The sequence below is a fragment of the Aulonocara sp. 'chitande type north' Nkhata Bay genome, linkage group LG7 (assembly GCF_057382095.1).
Source record: "Aulonocara sp. 'chitande type north' Nkhata Bay isolate Kocher_YH1m ecotype deep benthic linkage group LG7, A_spYH_male_GT1.1, whole genome shotgun sequence".
Taxonomy (NCBI): domain Eukaryota; kingdom Metazoa; phylum Chordata; class Actinopteri; order Cichliformes; family Cichlidae; genus Aulonocara; species Aulonocara sp. 'chitande type north' Nkhata Bay.
Genome location: NC_141350.1, coordinates 40,870,384 through 40,886,528, shown reverse-complemented (window position 1 = coordinate 40,886,528; position 16,145 = coordinate 40,870,384). Strand labels below are relative to the sequence as shown.

At 38.0% G+C, this 16,145-nt stretch overlaps 1 protein-coding gene across 1 annotated transcript in view; it reads left to right on the top strand.

Moving 5' to 3' along the window:
* The first annotated feature begins 101 nt into the window (after positions 1 to 101).
* jak2a (Janus kinase 2a) overlaps positions 102 to 16,145 on the top strand; it is a 41,736-nt gene continuing 25,692 nt past the window's right edge. Inside the window, exons 1-2 of the mRNA XM_086300397.1 lie at positions 102 to 565; positions 12,994 to 13,262. Coding sequence (XP_086156523.1) covers positions 12,998 to 13,262 — 265 coding nt within the window. The 5' untranslated portion in view covers positions 102 to 565; positions 12,994 to 12,997. The remainder of the gene's footprint in view (positions 566 to 12,993; positions 13,263 to 16,145) is intronic.

Below are 16,145 nucleotides of genomic sequence, written 5' to 3'. Positions count from 1 at the left end.
AACTGAAGCGAAGTAGACCTGTAAAGGGGCCAAAAGTAAACACTGTTGCTGATGGCTGATATATCAACATCGTTTTTATTTTTATTTTTTCTACGTCAAACGCGGAAGGAGCTAGGGCGAGGGCAGAGAGCCAGAAGCGAGCTTAAACAGAAAAAAAAGGGGCATTCTGCTCCGCCCTCAAACCTCCATAATCTGTCGCTGTATCAGTGTGTCCGCACATAACAGGAGGTTTCTACGGTGGAGGTTTCAGTCCGTGCTCTATTTGACCTTAAAGCAAACATGTCGGGTTAAAAAAAAGAAAATACGGAGAGCTGACCTACAGTGTAGTTAGTGTGGAGAGTAAAACGAAGCAGTCGCAGGGAAATATGTAAAGACCAACAGGATGGCGTTTGAGGGAGAAAATAACGAAGCAGCGGGTACTTTTATTGACAGCTATGGTGAACATTCAGGAGCCGTCGTAGCTTAGCTGTAGCGCGAAGTTGACCCAGCACTGGACTACACGCCGACCCGCAGACCCGAGCGGACGGAAGGGAAGCTGAAGCAGCCGTAACCTAAAGGAAGGAGAGTAAGTGCGAGCGTGTGCGGGTGATGCTGAGAGGAGTCATTGTTGCTATGAATTTAATCGTGCTTATGGTTAGCGCAGTAACTTAGCTAGTCGAGCCGGGCTTCATCAGTTGGTGTGTGGCAGTCAGACTTGCTAAACTTTGCTTTTTTACAGAAAGTTTTTGCTGAGCATGTGCCTGCCATACTTGTGTTTACGTGGTAAATATAGAAACGGCTGCACACAAGAAACTTACTAAGAAAATCCATTTAGTTAGATTTTCACTGCAGTCCACTCTCAGTTTATCAAACATGCCCGTGTAAAGAAAAAGACTAATGATCATTGATTTGGATCAGGATTTTATTACAGCCTATATGTACTGCTGTGCCCATCTGCCATCAGCAGTCCGTTATCAACCAGTAATTCGAGTTTTGAAAACCTGAAGAGGCAGCACTTTTACAGACCTTCAGGAAAAAGCTGACCTTCATGAAGACCCCCTCTGCAGAGCTTTGCATGTTTGTTGACGTGAATAAAGCGATGTCAACTCAGCGATGTCAACAGTTTACATTTATTTATAACTAGTTTAACCCTTTATTACCAGATTATATACCTACGTACATCATTAAAGTATGATGCTATAATACATTATATACTGGGACATGGCATTCTAATCTGGCATTCCATTCTATACCACGATATTCCACACCTTACTGTAATGTTCTGTTCAATATGACATTTCATTCTATGAAATTCCTTTCTATATTATGACAATCCAATCTTTACTATGACATTCCATTCTACACTACGACATTCTACACCTTACTATAACGTTCCTTCAATATGACATTGCTTCTATGCTATGACATTCCATTCTATACTACGACATTCTACACCTTACTATAACGTTCCTTCAATATGACATTGCTTCTATACTATGACATTCCATTCTATACTACGACATTCTACACCTTACTATAACGTTCCTTCAATATGACATTGCTTCTATGCTATGACATTCCATTCTATACTACGACATTCTACACCTTACTATAACGTTCCTTCAATATGACATTGCTTCTATGCTATGACATTCCATTCTATACTACGACATTCTACACCTTACTATAACGTTCCTTCAATATGACATTGCTTCTATGCTATGACATTCCATTCGGTGTACAGTCAAATTGTCTATTAAGCTGAACTGTACAAACATATTCGATTGTGGAATTGTATAAAATGTTTGTATATGCCATATACGCATTGGCACTCACAATGTCTCATCAAGATTGGTTCACTCGTATAGGAGGAGATAGGGAGCATACAAACATGTATAGTATGATTTCTCTATTTTGTTAAACTTTGGGTGTTCAGGAACTAATTCACTGGGGAGCTGCATCCTAGAATTATTAGTTTTCTATACTCTTACTTGTTTTTCCTTCTTACCTCTGAGCTTTATCTTAGGAATTTGATTTTTTTCAGTTAGCACCCAATGAGGATTTAGCATATTTCAGTTTTGTCTTTATGGTCTACAAGCGTGTAGTTTTAGTTTCGTTTTTATTACTTTCTTTCTTAGTTTTATTTATTTATTTATTTTTTGCCATTATTAGGATATAGAGACTATTCATTAGGAGCATGTATTTTAGAACTTGAGAATAATGCAATTTTTAATGGCACTTGATTGATGATCATATAGAATAGTAATCCCAAGTCTCACCAGGACACAAATGCATGTCTCATCAAGTGTGTTGTGATGTTGTTAATTCCCATTTTTCTCATAATTCTTGTCTTTATTTCTGTTAGTCTTGCTCATTTAGTTTTGTATTTTAGTTTATTCTTAGTTAACTCCACTAACCTCCCTGTTACTGGAGTTATAGCTTAAATACATAAGCTGTAAAATGTATTTATTTATGTAAATAAATACATAGCTCAAGATACGTCTATCTTGAGTGCAAACTACACAACAGGAACACAGTCTCTAAACCGATTTAAGGCTTACATTAGTGTGTCGTACAGTTCCTCATTACAGACTGTCTTTAATAAGGCTAATTATTATAGAGGCCTGTAGACTGAACTCATTGTCATGTTGGAAACGGCTTAATTGTATTGCATGACATATTCCTGGCACCCCAGTACAGAACTCACTTTAAATTGGTGTGAATAGCATGTCTAACTAGTCTAAAGATTCAAACAATGGGGATTTGTCCAGCTGCTTACTGCCTTCTTCCAAAGTCTCCCCTGCCTCTTTTAAATCAGTACTTTAGTGAAAATGTCTGGCAGCTCCTTCCATATTGTAACAGATTTTATTTGCTGAAGGTTTTTAGACAGTAATCATATACTGCTTTTAGATCACCAAGGAGAGGCTCCTGGGAAACCTTTGAATGAAAACCACTAAGAACAGGTTGCTTTATTTAATGCTTGCAAGAGCTCGCAGCATTCAACACATATAAATGCAAGGTACAAAAAATAAATCAACCATTATCTTAATCTAAATTCGTGTCCTCCCTGAAAAGGCATTTGTAACAGCTTACTCTGATTTTTATCAGTAAACGGGAATACTTTAATAACTGGAAATATTTGTTGCTCCAATTGAAAAGGATACAGACCAGTTGAACAGGAGAATGATCTTCTTTATGTCGTTGGAAAATGAGCTCAAGTATGAATAAACTCCAGCGATAAGGTCGGTTGCACAGTATTAGACCGTTTTGGTAAGATGTAATAAAAGGGGATTCCCTCATCCCTTTAATCAACAGCGCTCTCAAGAACCTTTGACAAAAACCCCAACTTTGAGTCTTCATGGGGGTAGGGTTTATTACAAACCTTTTACATTACAAAGCTGCTAGATTTATGATTTGAATGGATTCTTTATAGTAGTGATGATTAATTTTGCAAGCCTGTACTCTTGAGAGCAGTCAGTTTCCAGTTCAAGCTTTATAATTTTTGAAATGTTTGAATCATCTGTCATCAGTAATACTAAAAAGAATTCTTATTCTGACTGTATGCCATTTGAAGGAAAGTGCTGGTGATAGAATAAAGACGGGTTAAGGTCCACATTTATCACAACAAGGATATACTGAAGTAGTATAAGTATGTTAGGTTTAGATCTGACATATATACAGTTTGCCACTGCTGTCTTATTTTAGTTGTAAAATAACCACTAATAGCCTTGGTAATGTTTCAGTTGTGTATGTAGGCAGAGCTGGCACAGTTTTCAAAGACAAATAAACTGTTTTATTTACTGGAAGGACAACATCAGTGACACAGGCATTTTATGGGGAAAGTACATTATTCTTGCATCAGTGTGTGCAAGTTTTATCCAGGTCATGTACAAAGAACCGCACTGTCAGCTGTTGCAGTGGAGAAAAATTAGTTGAGTGGTTTAAAATGGAACAGCACGATAAGAGCTTCATGTTGTTTCATATCACAACTTTCTTTAAATAATGTTTATGACCCTTTTAGGAACCATCACAACACAGAGAGACTTGTGGCTAGATTAGAGCAAGGTCCAAGGAAGTAGGGTTTAGTGTGCAATGCAAATGTGAAATTGCTCAATTAATTCTGACCCTGAACTTTATTATTTTCAGACAGCTTAACAGCCTTCTTCACTTGTGACTGAAAGTCTGTGCCAGAATGCTTCACAGTTAGCAACTTGCTGTGTGTTGTTGTTTTTAAATAATGTACTCGATGATTTGCTCGTCACCTCTTATCTGCCTCTTATCTCTTGCTTACCACTGCATTCTTTATATTTTGGTTGATTGACCATCACTGACCATTCGCAGGAAACAGCACTGGTGTATTTTTAGCCAAAAAGTCACATTGGGTAAAGTTCCAGCTTACCTCTGTCTCTTTCTCTGTATCTGCTGCATTAGATAACCATAGATGCTATAAAAGATGGATGTAGTCACTGCGATGTCACCCACTTGTTTTCGACTTTCAGAGTTGAAGTCTTTATGCTAACATTTGGTGTAGGAAGTCATATTTGGCGTACACGTCAGCTTATTACTGTTTAGTAGCAGAGTAATAGCAGTCTAACAAAACAGCACAAGCTTATTGGCTTGGCTGCGTAACTCAGTGAGCCCTTATATTTGTCAAATGATCCATTAAAATGATCCAAAGGGCATAGAGTAACATAGATACAGTGAAGAGGTCCAGTTCATTAACTCCAGTTAGAAAATGTGAGGCACACCACAGCATCAAGGTGGATGAGTTATTAAAGCCTACCTCTTTACCCTCTTTTGAGTTGTTGTGAAAGAAGGGAACTCAAATCAGTTTGTACCAGCCTGTAAACATGCTTTTTAATCTTCTAAATGTATGCATTTCAACATAGGAAACTATGAAGGTGTCGCCTTCATTTTTCTGTTGCTTATGATGTTACTTGGCAACAGATCTGGGGTAAACAGCATTTTTCTACTTATGTACTTTGAATATGAAATAGCTAGTGTAAAGAACTAAACGTATACATGGTTATACCTATAATGTATATCAATACCTAAAGCATCATAAAGAATGTGCTGAAGGTGGTCATTGTCACTAGATGTTGTTGTTTTATGTGGTTACTACTTGATCCAAGAATCTTGTGTAAAAGAGCTGGTACTTTCTGATAAAATATAGTTATATATTAATCACGTAGGGAAATGCCTTGACTTTTTACAGTTTCTATTTAATATTAATACCATGACTTTGGGCTTTCTGGAAATATCGAGTACTGATCTGACACCAGTGTTAAATTAATTATATAGAATCCTTATTGTGAGATTGAAAATCCCTTTTAATGTATAACATTAGTGTAGACTTCTAACATGTATGATCATCTACTCTAAAGTCACTGACTCTGTTTTTAAAGTGCATTTTCCTTAAACAGTTTAGAGACGGTGTCCCTGTTGTGTAGTTTGCACTGATTCCAAATTACACATCATGCACTAACAATACAGTCCAGTCTTCTCCTCTTAATGCCAGAACAGTTCGTCTCGGGTATGTCCCCAGCTAATAATTTGATCAGCTAATGGTGAAAAAGAGCAGATCCTTGGTCCATTCAGTCCACCTCTCTGCATTCCTGCCACAGCTAGCAGCAGAGCTAACATAGCACAGAAGAAGCGAATAGCTGAGGGACCGTATTTTGGACGTATTTCACGCTTCTGCTTGTATGCTCGCAAAAGTTTTTAACATTGGTCAAAGTGACCTGATAAAGTGAGCCCTTCTCATTCCTCGTCATGTTTGGTCAGTAATCTTATTTAAAAACATGGAAGGACGTGGGTTTTTGTGTAACTCTTAGTGGTGAGCCTTTATTATGCCAGGCACGATTATTTCTCTTCACCTGTTTACTGTCAGCTCCTTGTCTGTGAGTGAGGAATACATATTCCTAATTTCACCGATCTCCTATTGATACTGAGTATCAGCAGATAACCACAGCCAAGGTATTGGAACCGGAAAAAGCTGGATGATATTGGATCATGTCTAAATTCTGTAAGACAGCATCAGTACTGGTAATAGTATTTACGTAACCTTCACCAGTTGTGAGATGTCTCTTGCCCACCAGAGTCATTTGTTTTGGCTTCATATTTGCGGTGCTGTGCAGCTGCATTTCTCACATACCCCTGTAGCAAAGAAGCATTTTTTTACTCAGTGAGTCACAGTGCTCATTTGCAGCTGGTAAAATATCATGGACATGAGCAAAACTCTTCCAGTATGTATGGCAACTATTCCTATTCAGCAGGTCGACTAATCTCTTGCTGAAATCAGATTTTTTTTTCTGCTGTTTTCCTTATTTGCTGTTTTTTTTAGGGTTTTTTTCTCCTTATAATGAAGAGAATTGGGGTGGGGTGATAACTCTTGACGTTCTGGACCCTTTTGAAGCCTCATAACCCAAGTTATCAAATATCGTGCTGTGCTGATTACAGTGACTCAGCTGCTAATGATGAATATGTGATTCCAGCAGCCAACCTTCCATCTATCTTTTTTCTTTGGCTCATCAAGCTCAGGGTCACGGTGAGACTTGAGGCTTTCCCGCTGTCATCAGGCAAGATGGAGGATACACCCTGGAAATGTTGACAGTATAATTTCAGCTCCATGCGAGAGTCTTTGCCGCATACAGTTATTATATGTGGTGACACTAGGTTTTTTTGCTCTTTTGAAGCTTTGAAGCTTCTTACAGTTTTACTAAAAGATGGGTAAATAATAATAATCGAGTTTACAATTTGTTGTGTTACTGCATGCGCAATATTAGCTTTTCAACAGAAAGAGAAGCCGACAAGGGAGGTGTTTCAGTCTTGTCTGCTCTCTTGATCACCATTTGTGTGTAACTCAGAAACTGTTGCAAACATATAAGTAAATGGTGTTGCAGTTGTTATTTCTCTTGGTTTGCTTTTGCTTTTGCTGTTGTGTGTTCTGGGTGTTTTCTTCGTAATGTAATGGGAATAGTGTTTTTTTTTAAGATGTTAATTGTATAAGAAAGGGCAGTAATGTTTTATATAGCACAGCCTTGAGTGTGGGTTTTCATTCCTCCTCTTCACTGAGTTGGAGTATTTCTACATACATAGCAACAGAAGTAATGTAGGTAAACATGGACTGCTCTACTTCAGTAGAAAAAAAGTGTTTACTTATATTTTCCTTTCCACAGAGTATGTGCAATTTCTATGTTTTGTGCATGTTTTTGGGGAAGTGTCAACATGCTAAAACAAACACAGTGTTGTGTCAGTATATGGTAAATGGGTTGAATGTGTTTTTATGAACTTTAGCCACAACCCTGTTATGGCTCTGTTTGCTCAGTTACTAGTGAAACCAATCCTTTCCAGTTGCAGTCTGTTGGTCTCTATTCTGATGTTGTTTTCTTTTAATTAGTTTTCCTTTCTTCTGTGGGGGAAAAATCATTAAAATATTGTGATATTTTGTCAAAAGACAAAAGGGGGATTTTTACATGTGACCTTTTGAGAGATAACAGCAGCGCAGGTTATTTTAACAGAGCAGCGTGTGTTGACTTGTCAGAACGTAACGATATAGTTTCTTTATCTCCACTGTGCTGCAGGAGCCCAAACACTAAACACAACCGATTAAAAAGTACCTTAGATAAAGTGGATTAGCTCGGCAACATAAATATAATATGACAAAATTAAATAGTCCAGACAGTCAAGATAACACAAAAGATGGGGTCAGTGAGTAGAAATTTAATTATAATACGATAAGAAGCTTGATAAGTAAACATGTAAAGAGCTGATTGAGGACTTGGAAATAAAAAATTAAATACACCTCTAGGACCAAATAGTCAAGATTGTTACACAGGTCAAACAAGCCTCTGTATAGCTTGACATCAATAGTGATTCCAGAGTGTCATACAGCACCAACAGTGCATCAAGCAAGGAAGCAACCGTCTAATTGTGAAGCCAGATTAGTTTCTATAGATAGCATCAGTAATGGTAAGTAGGGACTTTTGCTTAACTAGATAGTTGTGCCGGTTAGTTGGTGTTTGTGAAATCATTAGATGTTTTCCTTTCATCAAAGTCATCAGTTTTTTTGTATCTGTCTGCAAAGCTCCTGAATAAAATTGACATTTTTACAACCTCTTCTAGAACTAGTGAAAGATTAGGATTGAGAGAAGTCCAGCTGGCCACTGTGATTTTATTTTCTTCTGTTTTATCCTTTTGCTGTGTATTTTATTATGAGGGTTTTTTTGGTTTTTCAGTTGAATTGGGGTGTGGTGCTAGCTGATAATGTTTTGGACCTGTGTGAAGCCTCATGAATAAAGTTAGCAAGGAAGTTGTTATACTGAATACTAGGAGTCTCTCAAGTGTTGCAGTAAACAATAGTGTAAGCCAATCCAGCTAACAGCTTTTTCTCATCCATCTGTTTTCTTTTGCTTATTCAATTTAGGATTGCAGTGAAACTGGAGCCTATCCAAGCTATATTACATTTCTAAGCCATTGTGGAAAGCCTTGGCAGGACCTAGAGCAGGGATGGACAACATTTTGAGCCACAGTAGACAGAACAAAGACAAGAACTTTCTGTTAGAAAATGATACATTGGTCCTGGCCTGCAGCTGTGCTTTGAAGATGCTCTGAAATGTGGAGTGCAGGTTCAAGTGTCACTACTCCAATCTCACCAAGACTGCAAAGACTACCATCTCATAGTGTGGTTTCTTGCTGAATTTAATGTGTAGCTGAGCCTCCTTTGTGTGATTTTTTTTTTTTTTGGCAGGAAGTGGTTTAGTTTAACTTTCAGTACATTCAAGTCATGGTCAAAATTCTTAATGAATGGGAATTACTCTGTTATAAAGCTGTGAATGGTAACCACTAACGTTTTATGCTCTGTGTCTATAAACCGCCCCTCATTCTGAGTTGTGTTGACTTAACAGGGTCAGCTGAGGTCTCCATTGCTGTAGCCTGCTTCTGTGGTCCTGTCTGCACATAACTAATTACTTTTATGGTGTCAGAACTGTGTTAAGTTACTGCTGGAAGTCGTATCCTTTCCTGCTGTTGTTTTCCTCAAGTGAACTGGCACAATTGCAGCTTTTTCTTAATGTTTCAGCCATCAATCTGCTTTTCAGTTTTGTAGGGTTTTCTTTCTCACTTAAAATGTAACTTTGATGTATTTGCTGTGATAATGTCACTAGTCACTTATTAAAAAATATTACAATATATTTCATTCTGCAGCTGTTTAGCCAGAACATGTTTTCCTGTAGCTTCCAGTATTTTGTCAGTAAGTTTTGATACTATTTTTATTAAGATTGTTATTTAATAGTGTTGATTCTGCGTGGAGTAATTTTGTGCCTGCACACCTTTTTTGTAAGTCTATTTCCAATTTGTGTATAGTATTTAAAGCAGTGTAATTATATCTAGTCTACTTATGCTATAGCTGTTATACAGTAACTACTAATCCACTTCCAAAACAGCACATGCTAATTCTGTAATTTCTCTGCCAGTCCTTGTATAGATTACCCCCCCTCCACCACTGTAGTACTAATTCTTCAACTTTTATCAGCTTCTACTAAGTCGAGATCTATGTAACATCTATGTAAAGAAAATACACAAAAATTAGAGTTTTGAAGTTGTTAAAGAGCAATGCAGACAAATAAAACAGTTTAGATAAAGGAGGAATTCATTTTAAAGCTGGATTTTACTGGCTCTGTCCAGTAGAATGAAACAATCTATTCTGAGATGTGTTTGAGTGAACCTGGAGAAGTTGGGACCAAAAACAAAAAAAAAATCCCAAACAGTCTGTTTTGTTTAATAAAATATAGAAATATATATAAGCATTAGTTAGTTTCAATAAAATAAGTTGCCAGAACAAGAACAATGATAGAATGGAGAAAGGGTTAGGCTTAGGTGTTACAGTAAAGGTTAGCTTTAGGTTAGAAGACCAAGGAAGGATGAGATAAGTGGTTTAGACAAGAGAATAAACTACTTAAAGACATTTACGATTAGATGAAACCGAAAGAAGGATTGCAGCGTAAGAGGAGGCTGCAGTAAAAGCAAAACTTAAAGAGCAGCTCAGATCACGAGGACCACCCCTGGAGAGCAACTGGGTGGATATCCACAGTTCACAGTGGAAAGAATATTTTAGTTTGCAGAAAAGTTGCTCAGACAGGACAACAGTCTGTACAGAAGGATCTGCAGATAGGAATGTCCACTGGAAATTTGCACGGTAACCTCTGGCAGGCTTCCAGCCCAGATAGACTTTAGTCACACACAACTTTTTCTGTGGTCAGCTGGCACTGCAGCCAACAGTCTGAAACTCAGAACCATAACCTTGAAATGTACAACAGACATTCAGCTTATTTTAAGATCGACTGCTGATGGTTATTTTAATTGTACAAAAAGCACCTTTAATCCTGACTTTTAATGAAGTCCAGCAGTCCAGGCTGAATGAAGAGCTGGCGTTGTAACCAGAAGTGAAACCAAAAAGTCATAAAAAGTCAAATGTGTGAGAGCTGATAGCTCTGACCTCAACTTATACCAAGGCCCTGATAAGACGGAGCAAGGAACTGGTAAAACTCTGTGTGTGTGTGTCTGCTGCATGATAAACGTTTTGGGTGTGTAAACAGGGCTGTTTTTCTCTCTCTTCTTGTACAACATGTAGAATAGTCCCCAGCTATCGAACAATTATAATAACATCAATAGAGACCTGAAACAATTGGAAGAATATTATTACTGCAGCATTTAGTGAGCTGCTCTGCCTGGAACTGTAAAAACAAAATGTGCAAGTCTCTCTTTTGTCATCAACTTTATACCTACAGCTCCCATTGTTTTAATTAGCTTGACTTTATTATTGTTTTATTCTGCTTAAACTATTACCGGCTATTACTGTCGTTTAAAGTAAGACTTACATCGAGCCCCTGCTATGGTGAAGCATGTGCTGAAGGGCAGTGGCCAGAATACGAGTACCACTAGTAAACAACGCTTGTTCAGTTGTTTGATAAATTGAATCTGTATCATTAATTGGAGTAATCGGTTTAATCCAGAGCCGCTTACACCCCTGCTGGCACAATACTTTGACCCAGTAATAAAATAGGAAGTACCCATTAACTGAATTTAGGTCACCAAAGATTTAAACGTTAAACAACAATTTCAAAAACATTTTGAAAGCATGGCTACTCAAGTATTGTGAAAACACGCAATTCTCTTGTCTGCTGAGGTTTGTGCAGCAAATGAGCACTTAGTACTTGTACTCAATGTATTGGAAGCAGCTCTAAAGACCTCTGTAACCAGGCAGATATCCATGGCCAGACAGGGGTCAGCGCCTATCTGAAACAGGAAGGCTTATCTCAGTCAGTAATAATGCCTACCTACTGACGGTTGTCCAGAAATATTATCATAGTTTTATTTGTATTGCACTATTTTTCAAACACACGGCTAAACAATGGATCATAGTTTGGATAAAAAAGTTAAAAGAAATGATAATAAGCTTTGCCAAAAGGGAAAGCTCAACTATAAAAATGTTTTCAGAAGTCATTTAAAAGTTACCGCTGACTTAATTTTCATGAAATCCATTTTTGTTATCTCTCCGCAGCACTTGTGCAGTTTTTTTATGTGTTGTTTGTTTTAATATTGTTGCACTTCCTCTTTGTTTTTATAAGTCAGTAATAACACCTTTGTTTGACACTGTTTTGTTGCTGCTGGCATTAAGTTGAGGGCGTAGAGTTTTTATTCTTTTGTTGGGATGACTGTAATTTCCAAGGAGAGAGGTTGAACGTTTAAGTCAAGAAGCTACACTTACCACTGTGCACTTCAATAGAGGTCATTCTTCACTTATGAGCTTCATCTGATGCTGTTTACCCCAGCACACATTGAAAATGCGAACTGATCAGAGTAGTCCTAAATGTGTATTCTAATGTTCCAGAGGAACAAGGCTCTCCAGAGGAAAATGCTAAACAGACACACACATGTTGCTATAAAACAAGAATAAGTCTTTCTACTGAATTCATCAGTGGAGTGCTTTCATGGCGTAATGGTTTATTATTGTGACCCCCCTGAGCCCGGGCTCAGTGGGTCACAAGCTTATATCTGCATCCTCAGTACAACCTGGATGTAGTAAATTGGAGGGCTGTTTGGGAAATGGCATCTGGCTTAAAGGTCTGTCCCAAACCAAACATATAGATCCAGCCCTTTGGGAAATAAGGGAGCAGCTGAAACTACCTAGCACTGAATTGGTCTGCAGTCTATCTAATGTTCTGGTATTACAAATATACACAAATCAGAGACTTCTGAGTGAGTCATTCCAAATACCTGTGGCTTCCATGTACCAGTGTAGTACACAACAATTAAAGTGCAGCTCTATTCACATTTAACTCTAGGTTTCTAGTTTGTGCACAGAAAGAAGAGCTCTTCTTAAATCAAGAACTCTGCAAGCAAAGGGCGTTTTAGCTGAGCTACACCACACAATGCTGACTACAGATATTACTGGTATATGGATATATTTTCAAATAAAGCACAGTGAGACAGTCTTGTTTTTATTAAGATCGTTCAGGTTGTTGTATTACATAAGCCGCTTCATTCATATAGTGTTTTTATTGCACATTTTTGCATCTCTCCTCTCTAAAAAGTTTTGTGCAACCGTGTCGCCACTAACTCAGAAGCTCACTTGCAACTAAAGTTCTTATCTATATACAGTACAGGTGCCGGAAGTGCTCAGTGTTGTCAAGTTAACAGAGGTCAGGATATTATTACAGACAATGACACTGCAAAGTTCTAGTTTTCACTGCTTGTAACTGTTACTGATGAAATGCAAAAACAAAACAATTCTAATATGCAGAACTCCCCCCCCCCCCCTCCAAAAAACCCCCTCAAATCCTTAGCTTCTATCCAATGCAACATGTACTGAATGGTCAGTTGTAAAGTAGTATTTATTAGCAATTGCTGCAAAGCATAGGTTGAATACCCCCTAAATATCCTTCTCTGCAGCAGTGCCTCCTTTCACTCTAAGTCGTTCCTTTCTCATTTTATCTCTTCTTTTTCACCTGACAGGTGCATGTCTTTTTTTAAGCGGCACATGGCTTGTATTCTGCTGACAAACATGGACCCGCCCACCACGGAAAATCAGAACGGCCTCCCGCCAAATCTAGACTTGGCCACTGGACCGAAGCAAGACAGTAAGGCCACCTGTCTGAGCGTCTACCAGTACTGCGAGAAGGAGGGAGGAGAGGGCGGGGCAAGTTATTCAGAAAGTGTCCTCACGTTTCCACCTGGAGAGTACGTAGCAGAGGAACTCTGCATCTCTGCAGCGAAAGCGTGTGGTGAGTCACAACTGTGTTTCAGTTCACGTGTTTACCCACACATGCAGTGTATAGTTTCATTTACACATCTGACATTTTTTGGTTGAGCCATTTTCTAACCTCAGCTTAACAAAAAAAATTTGTATAAAGAAAACAACAGCTGTTAACTGTGCATTACAAATAATGCATACATTCACGCTGGAATCCTCTTAAAAGGTGACTGGTTTCTTTATAACACATTTCTTTCTGTAAGAAGCCACTTGAACTCTAAATAGGTCACAGTACAGTTAAGGATTTTTTTAATTAAGCGTTTATATCAATGAAATCTAAAGGTTCTTCTGTATCCACATATTCTGGCAGTGAAAGACCCACTCTTAACCAACAAGACATTTTTGGATTACAAATTTCACTTAGAAATGTCCCATAAAAACAGCACTGCTTTCACATTCATGGTTTGCAGCAGTTCCCCTAATGCACAACTCTTTCAATGAAAATAAAAGGCTCCTTTTCGTTCAGCTAAACTTGGTGAAGCATTAAATCAGCAGGCACAGCTTTTAGTTTTACATTGTGCAACATTCCTGCTATTTAAAGCACATTTGCAGAAGATAGCAAAATATATCGTTTCACTGAATTCATTATACCTGAATAATTGATGTTATTTACATTATTTCAGGATGAATAGGCTGATGCATTGTACAGCACCTGAGTTGATGTTGGATATTCGTATTAGCAACCACTGTTTTGTTTTTCTTATCCATTTTAGGGTGTTTTAAGGCAGTTGAATAAGTTAGCTGTGTTGGCGTTTTTGGGGAAAACAAACTTGATGCACTCTTTGAATATGATTTGTTCTTGGTTAAAATTGCTCTAAATTGGAATTACTTCTGCTTTGAGATGAATACTCTTTGCCCTGCCAGAACAATGTGAGCCCGTAATCTGGTTTGTTAACCTTTTTTGGACTGTTGTTTCAGTGCATTTGTTTTAGACATTAAATACCATACCTTTTTCTTAATCTTTCATTTATTCTTTGTAAATGCAAGAAAACCCCCCAAGAAACACCAACACAAAAACTGCCAGACAAAAAAAAACAAGACTGCATTTTGAACAGAATTTCCTAGGGAGGGGAACTTCATGCAGTAACTTTAACGCCATTCTGACAAGAAATTATTTGACTCTAAATTAAAGATGTCTACATTCCCAAACTACTCACAGATGATTGTGCATAATTATGGTAGACTAGTGATAATGGTTACTTGAACTGTCACAAAAAACAGCTTTTTAAAAATAAAACCTAGGCCCTAATTATGCAGGCCTCAAGATTGGTGAGTGACCTCCTGGCAGCCATCGGTCACTAAGAAAAAAAAATACACTCCCCAACGTTAACGATACATGAATAAAAATGTGAATTTCAGCTGTTTGGCAGATGTTGCAGATCACTAAGACACTGGGTTACTAAGGGCTAACTGACCAGTTTAATCCTCGTAAAGGTCGTAAAGGAGCATTCAAGCTCTGCAAGGTTTAGATGCACATTTTCTTAAACTGTCTTTTAAAGTAAGACCAGAATTAGATTGCTTAGGCCAGTTTTTAGTCGTGAAAACAGAACTAAGATAGTAAGGCCACTTTGTCATCGCCTCTTTCTAGAAAACTCAGATCAGGAAGTTGTCTCGCTGTGTGTCTGTTTTCCCCTATGTGCACCCTTCCTTCTGGAACGGTTGAATGAAGTCTTTTTACCATGAGCTGTTTTTATATTTCCCCATTTTTCAAAGTCTTTGTTTCATTTTTCATTTCCACCTCTTTGTCAATTCTTAAACTTGTACTTTACCTTCTGACTGTCTCTTAGACTGTTTCTTTTGTTGGTTAATTGCAGTTGAATTTAGCTGAATAAGTTGAGTAGTTTGTTACTAGGATATTATTTATTAGAGAATCATTAATATTCATTTAAATGGCTAGGGCAGGACAACTTGCTACCAGACTGAAGTTAATTATGGCCTCCTTCTTTGCAGTCATCCCTAGTACAATTTCTTCCTTTTAGTCCTCATGTAGAAATAAGTTAAAAAGTAAGACACAAGGATGTTCTGCTTGATTGTTCAGTTTCTAAAAAAAAGCATACAAAGTTATTAAATCTAACATGCGGTACAAATCTCTTAAAATGTAGAACTACAGTATTTTAGTCTTCAGTGTATCTTGAACTTTTTATACTGTTTTGATTGTAATACATATCACACGGTAGGAGTTGTCTGTACATTAACCTTGTTAGCACTTTGACTTTACTTCCCTTGTTGTGGTTGAGCCCATTTCCTCCTCTCCTCGGCAGCGCTTCTGTCCTCACTCTGTTGCTTCACATGTGTGAGGGCTTCCGCATGCGTGATGACATTTTATGCCCTTTAAGTTCAGTTCGAACACTGATAAAACACCAGTTGTTTTCTTCATGGCACTTTTTATGCCTCAGCATTGTAGACCGCCGTGGCCTGACCCAGTCCAATAAAGTTCATCACCCATGCCAAGTAGCTCAGTCAGGAACCCGCTATCTCAGGAGCATTCAAGGGAAAGTTTTTCAGATTTGGCAAAAACATTCATTTAAACTTAACTGGTTTTCCTAGTTCAAGTTTGGTCTAGGCCACTGTCCTGGTGTCCGCTGTGTTCTTGTAAACATGGCAGAGTACATCATCACCACGAAAAGCTGGAGAGGATTTCTTTACATGGGGCCCAGACATGAACAGGATTCAAGGATGAACTACAGGGAGTGCAGAATTATTAGGCAAATGAGTATTTTGTCCACATCATCCTCTTCATGCATGTTGTCTTACTCCAAGCTGTATAGGCTCGAAAGCCTACTACCAATTAAGCATATTAGGTGATGTGCATCTCTGTAATGAGAAGGGGTGTGGTCTAATGACATCAACACCC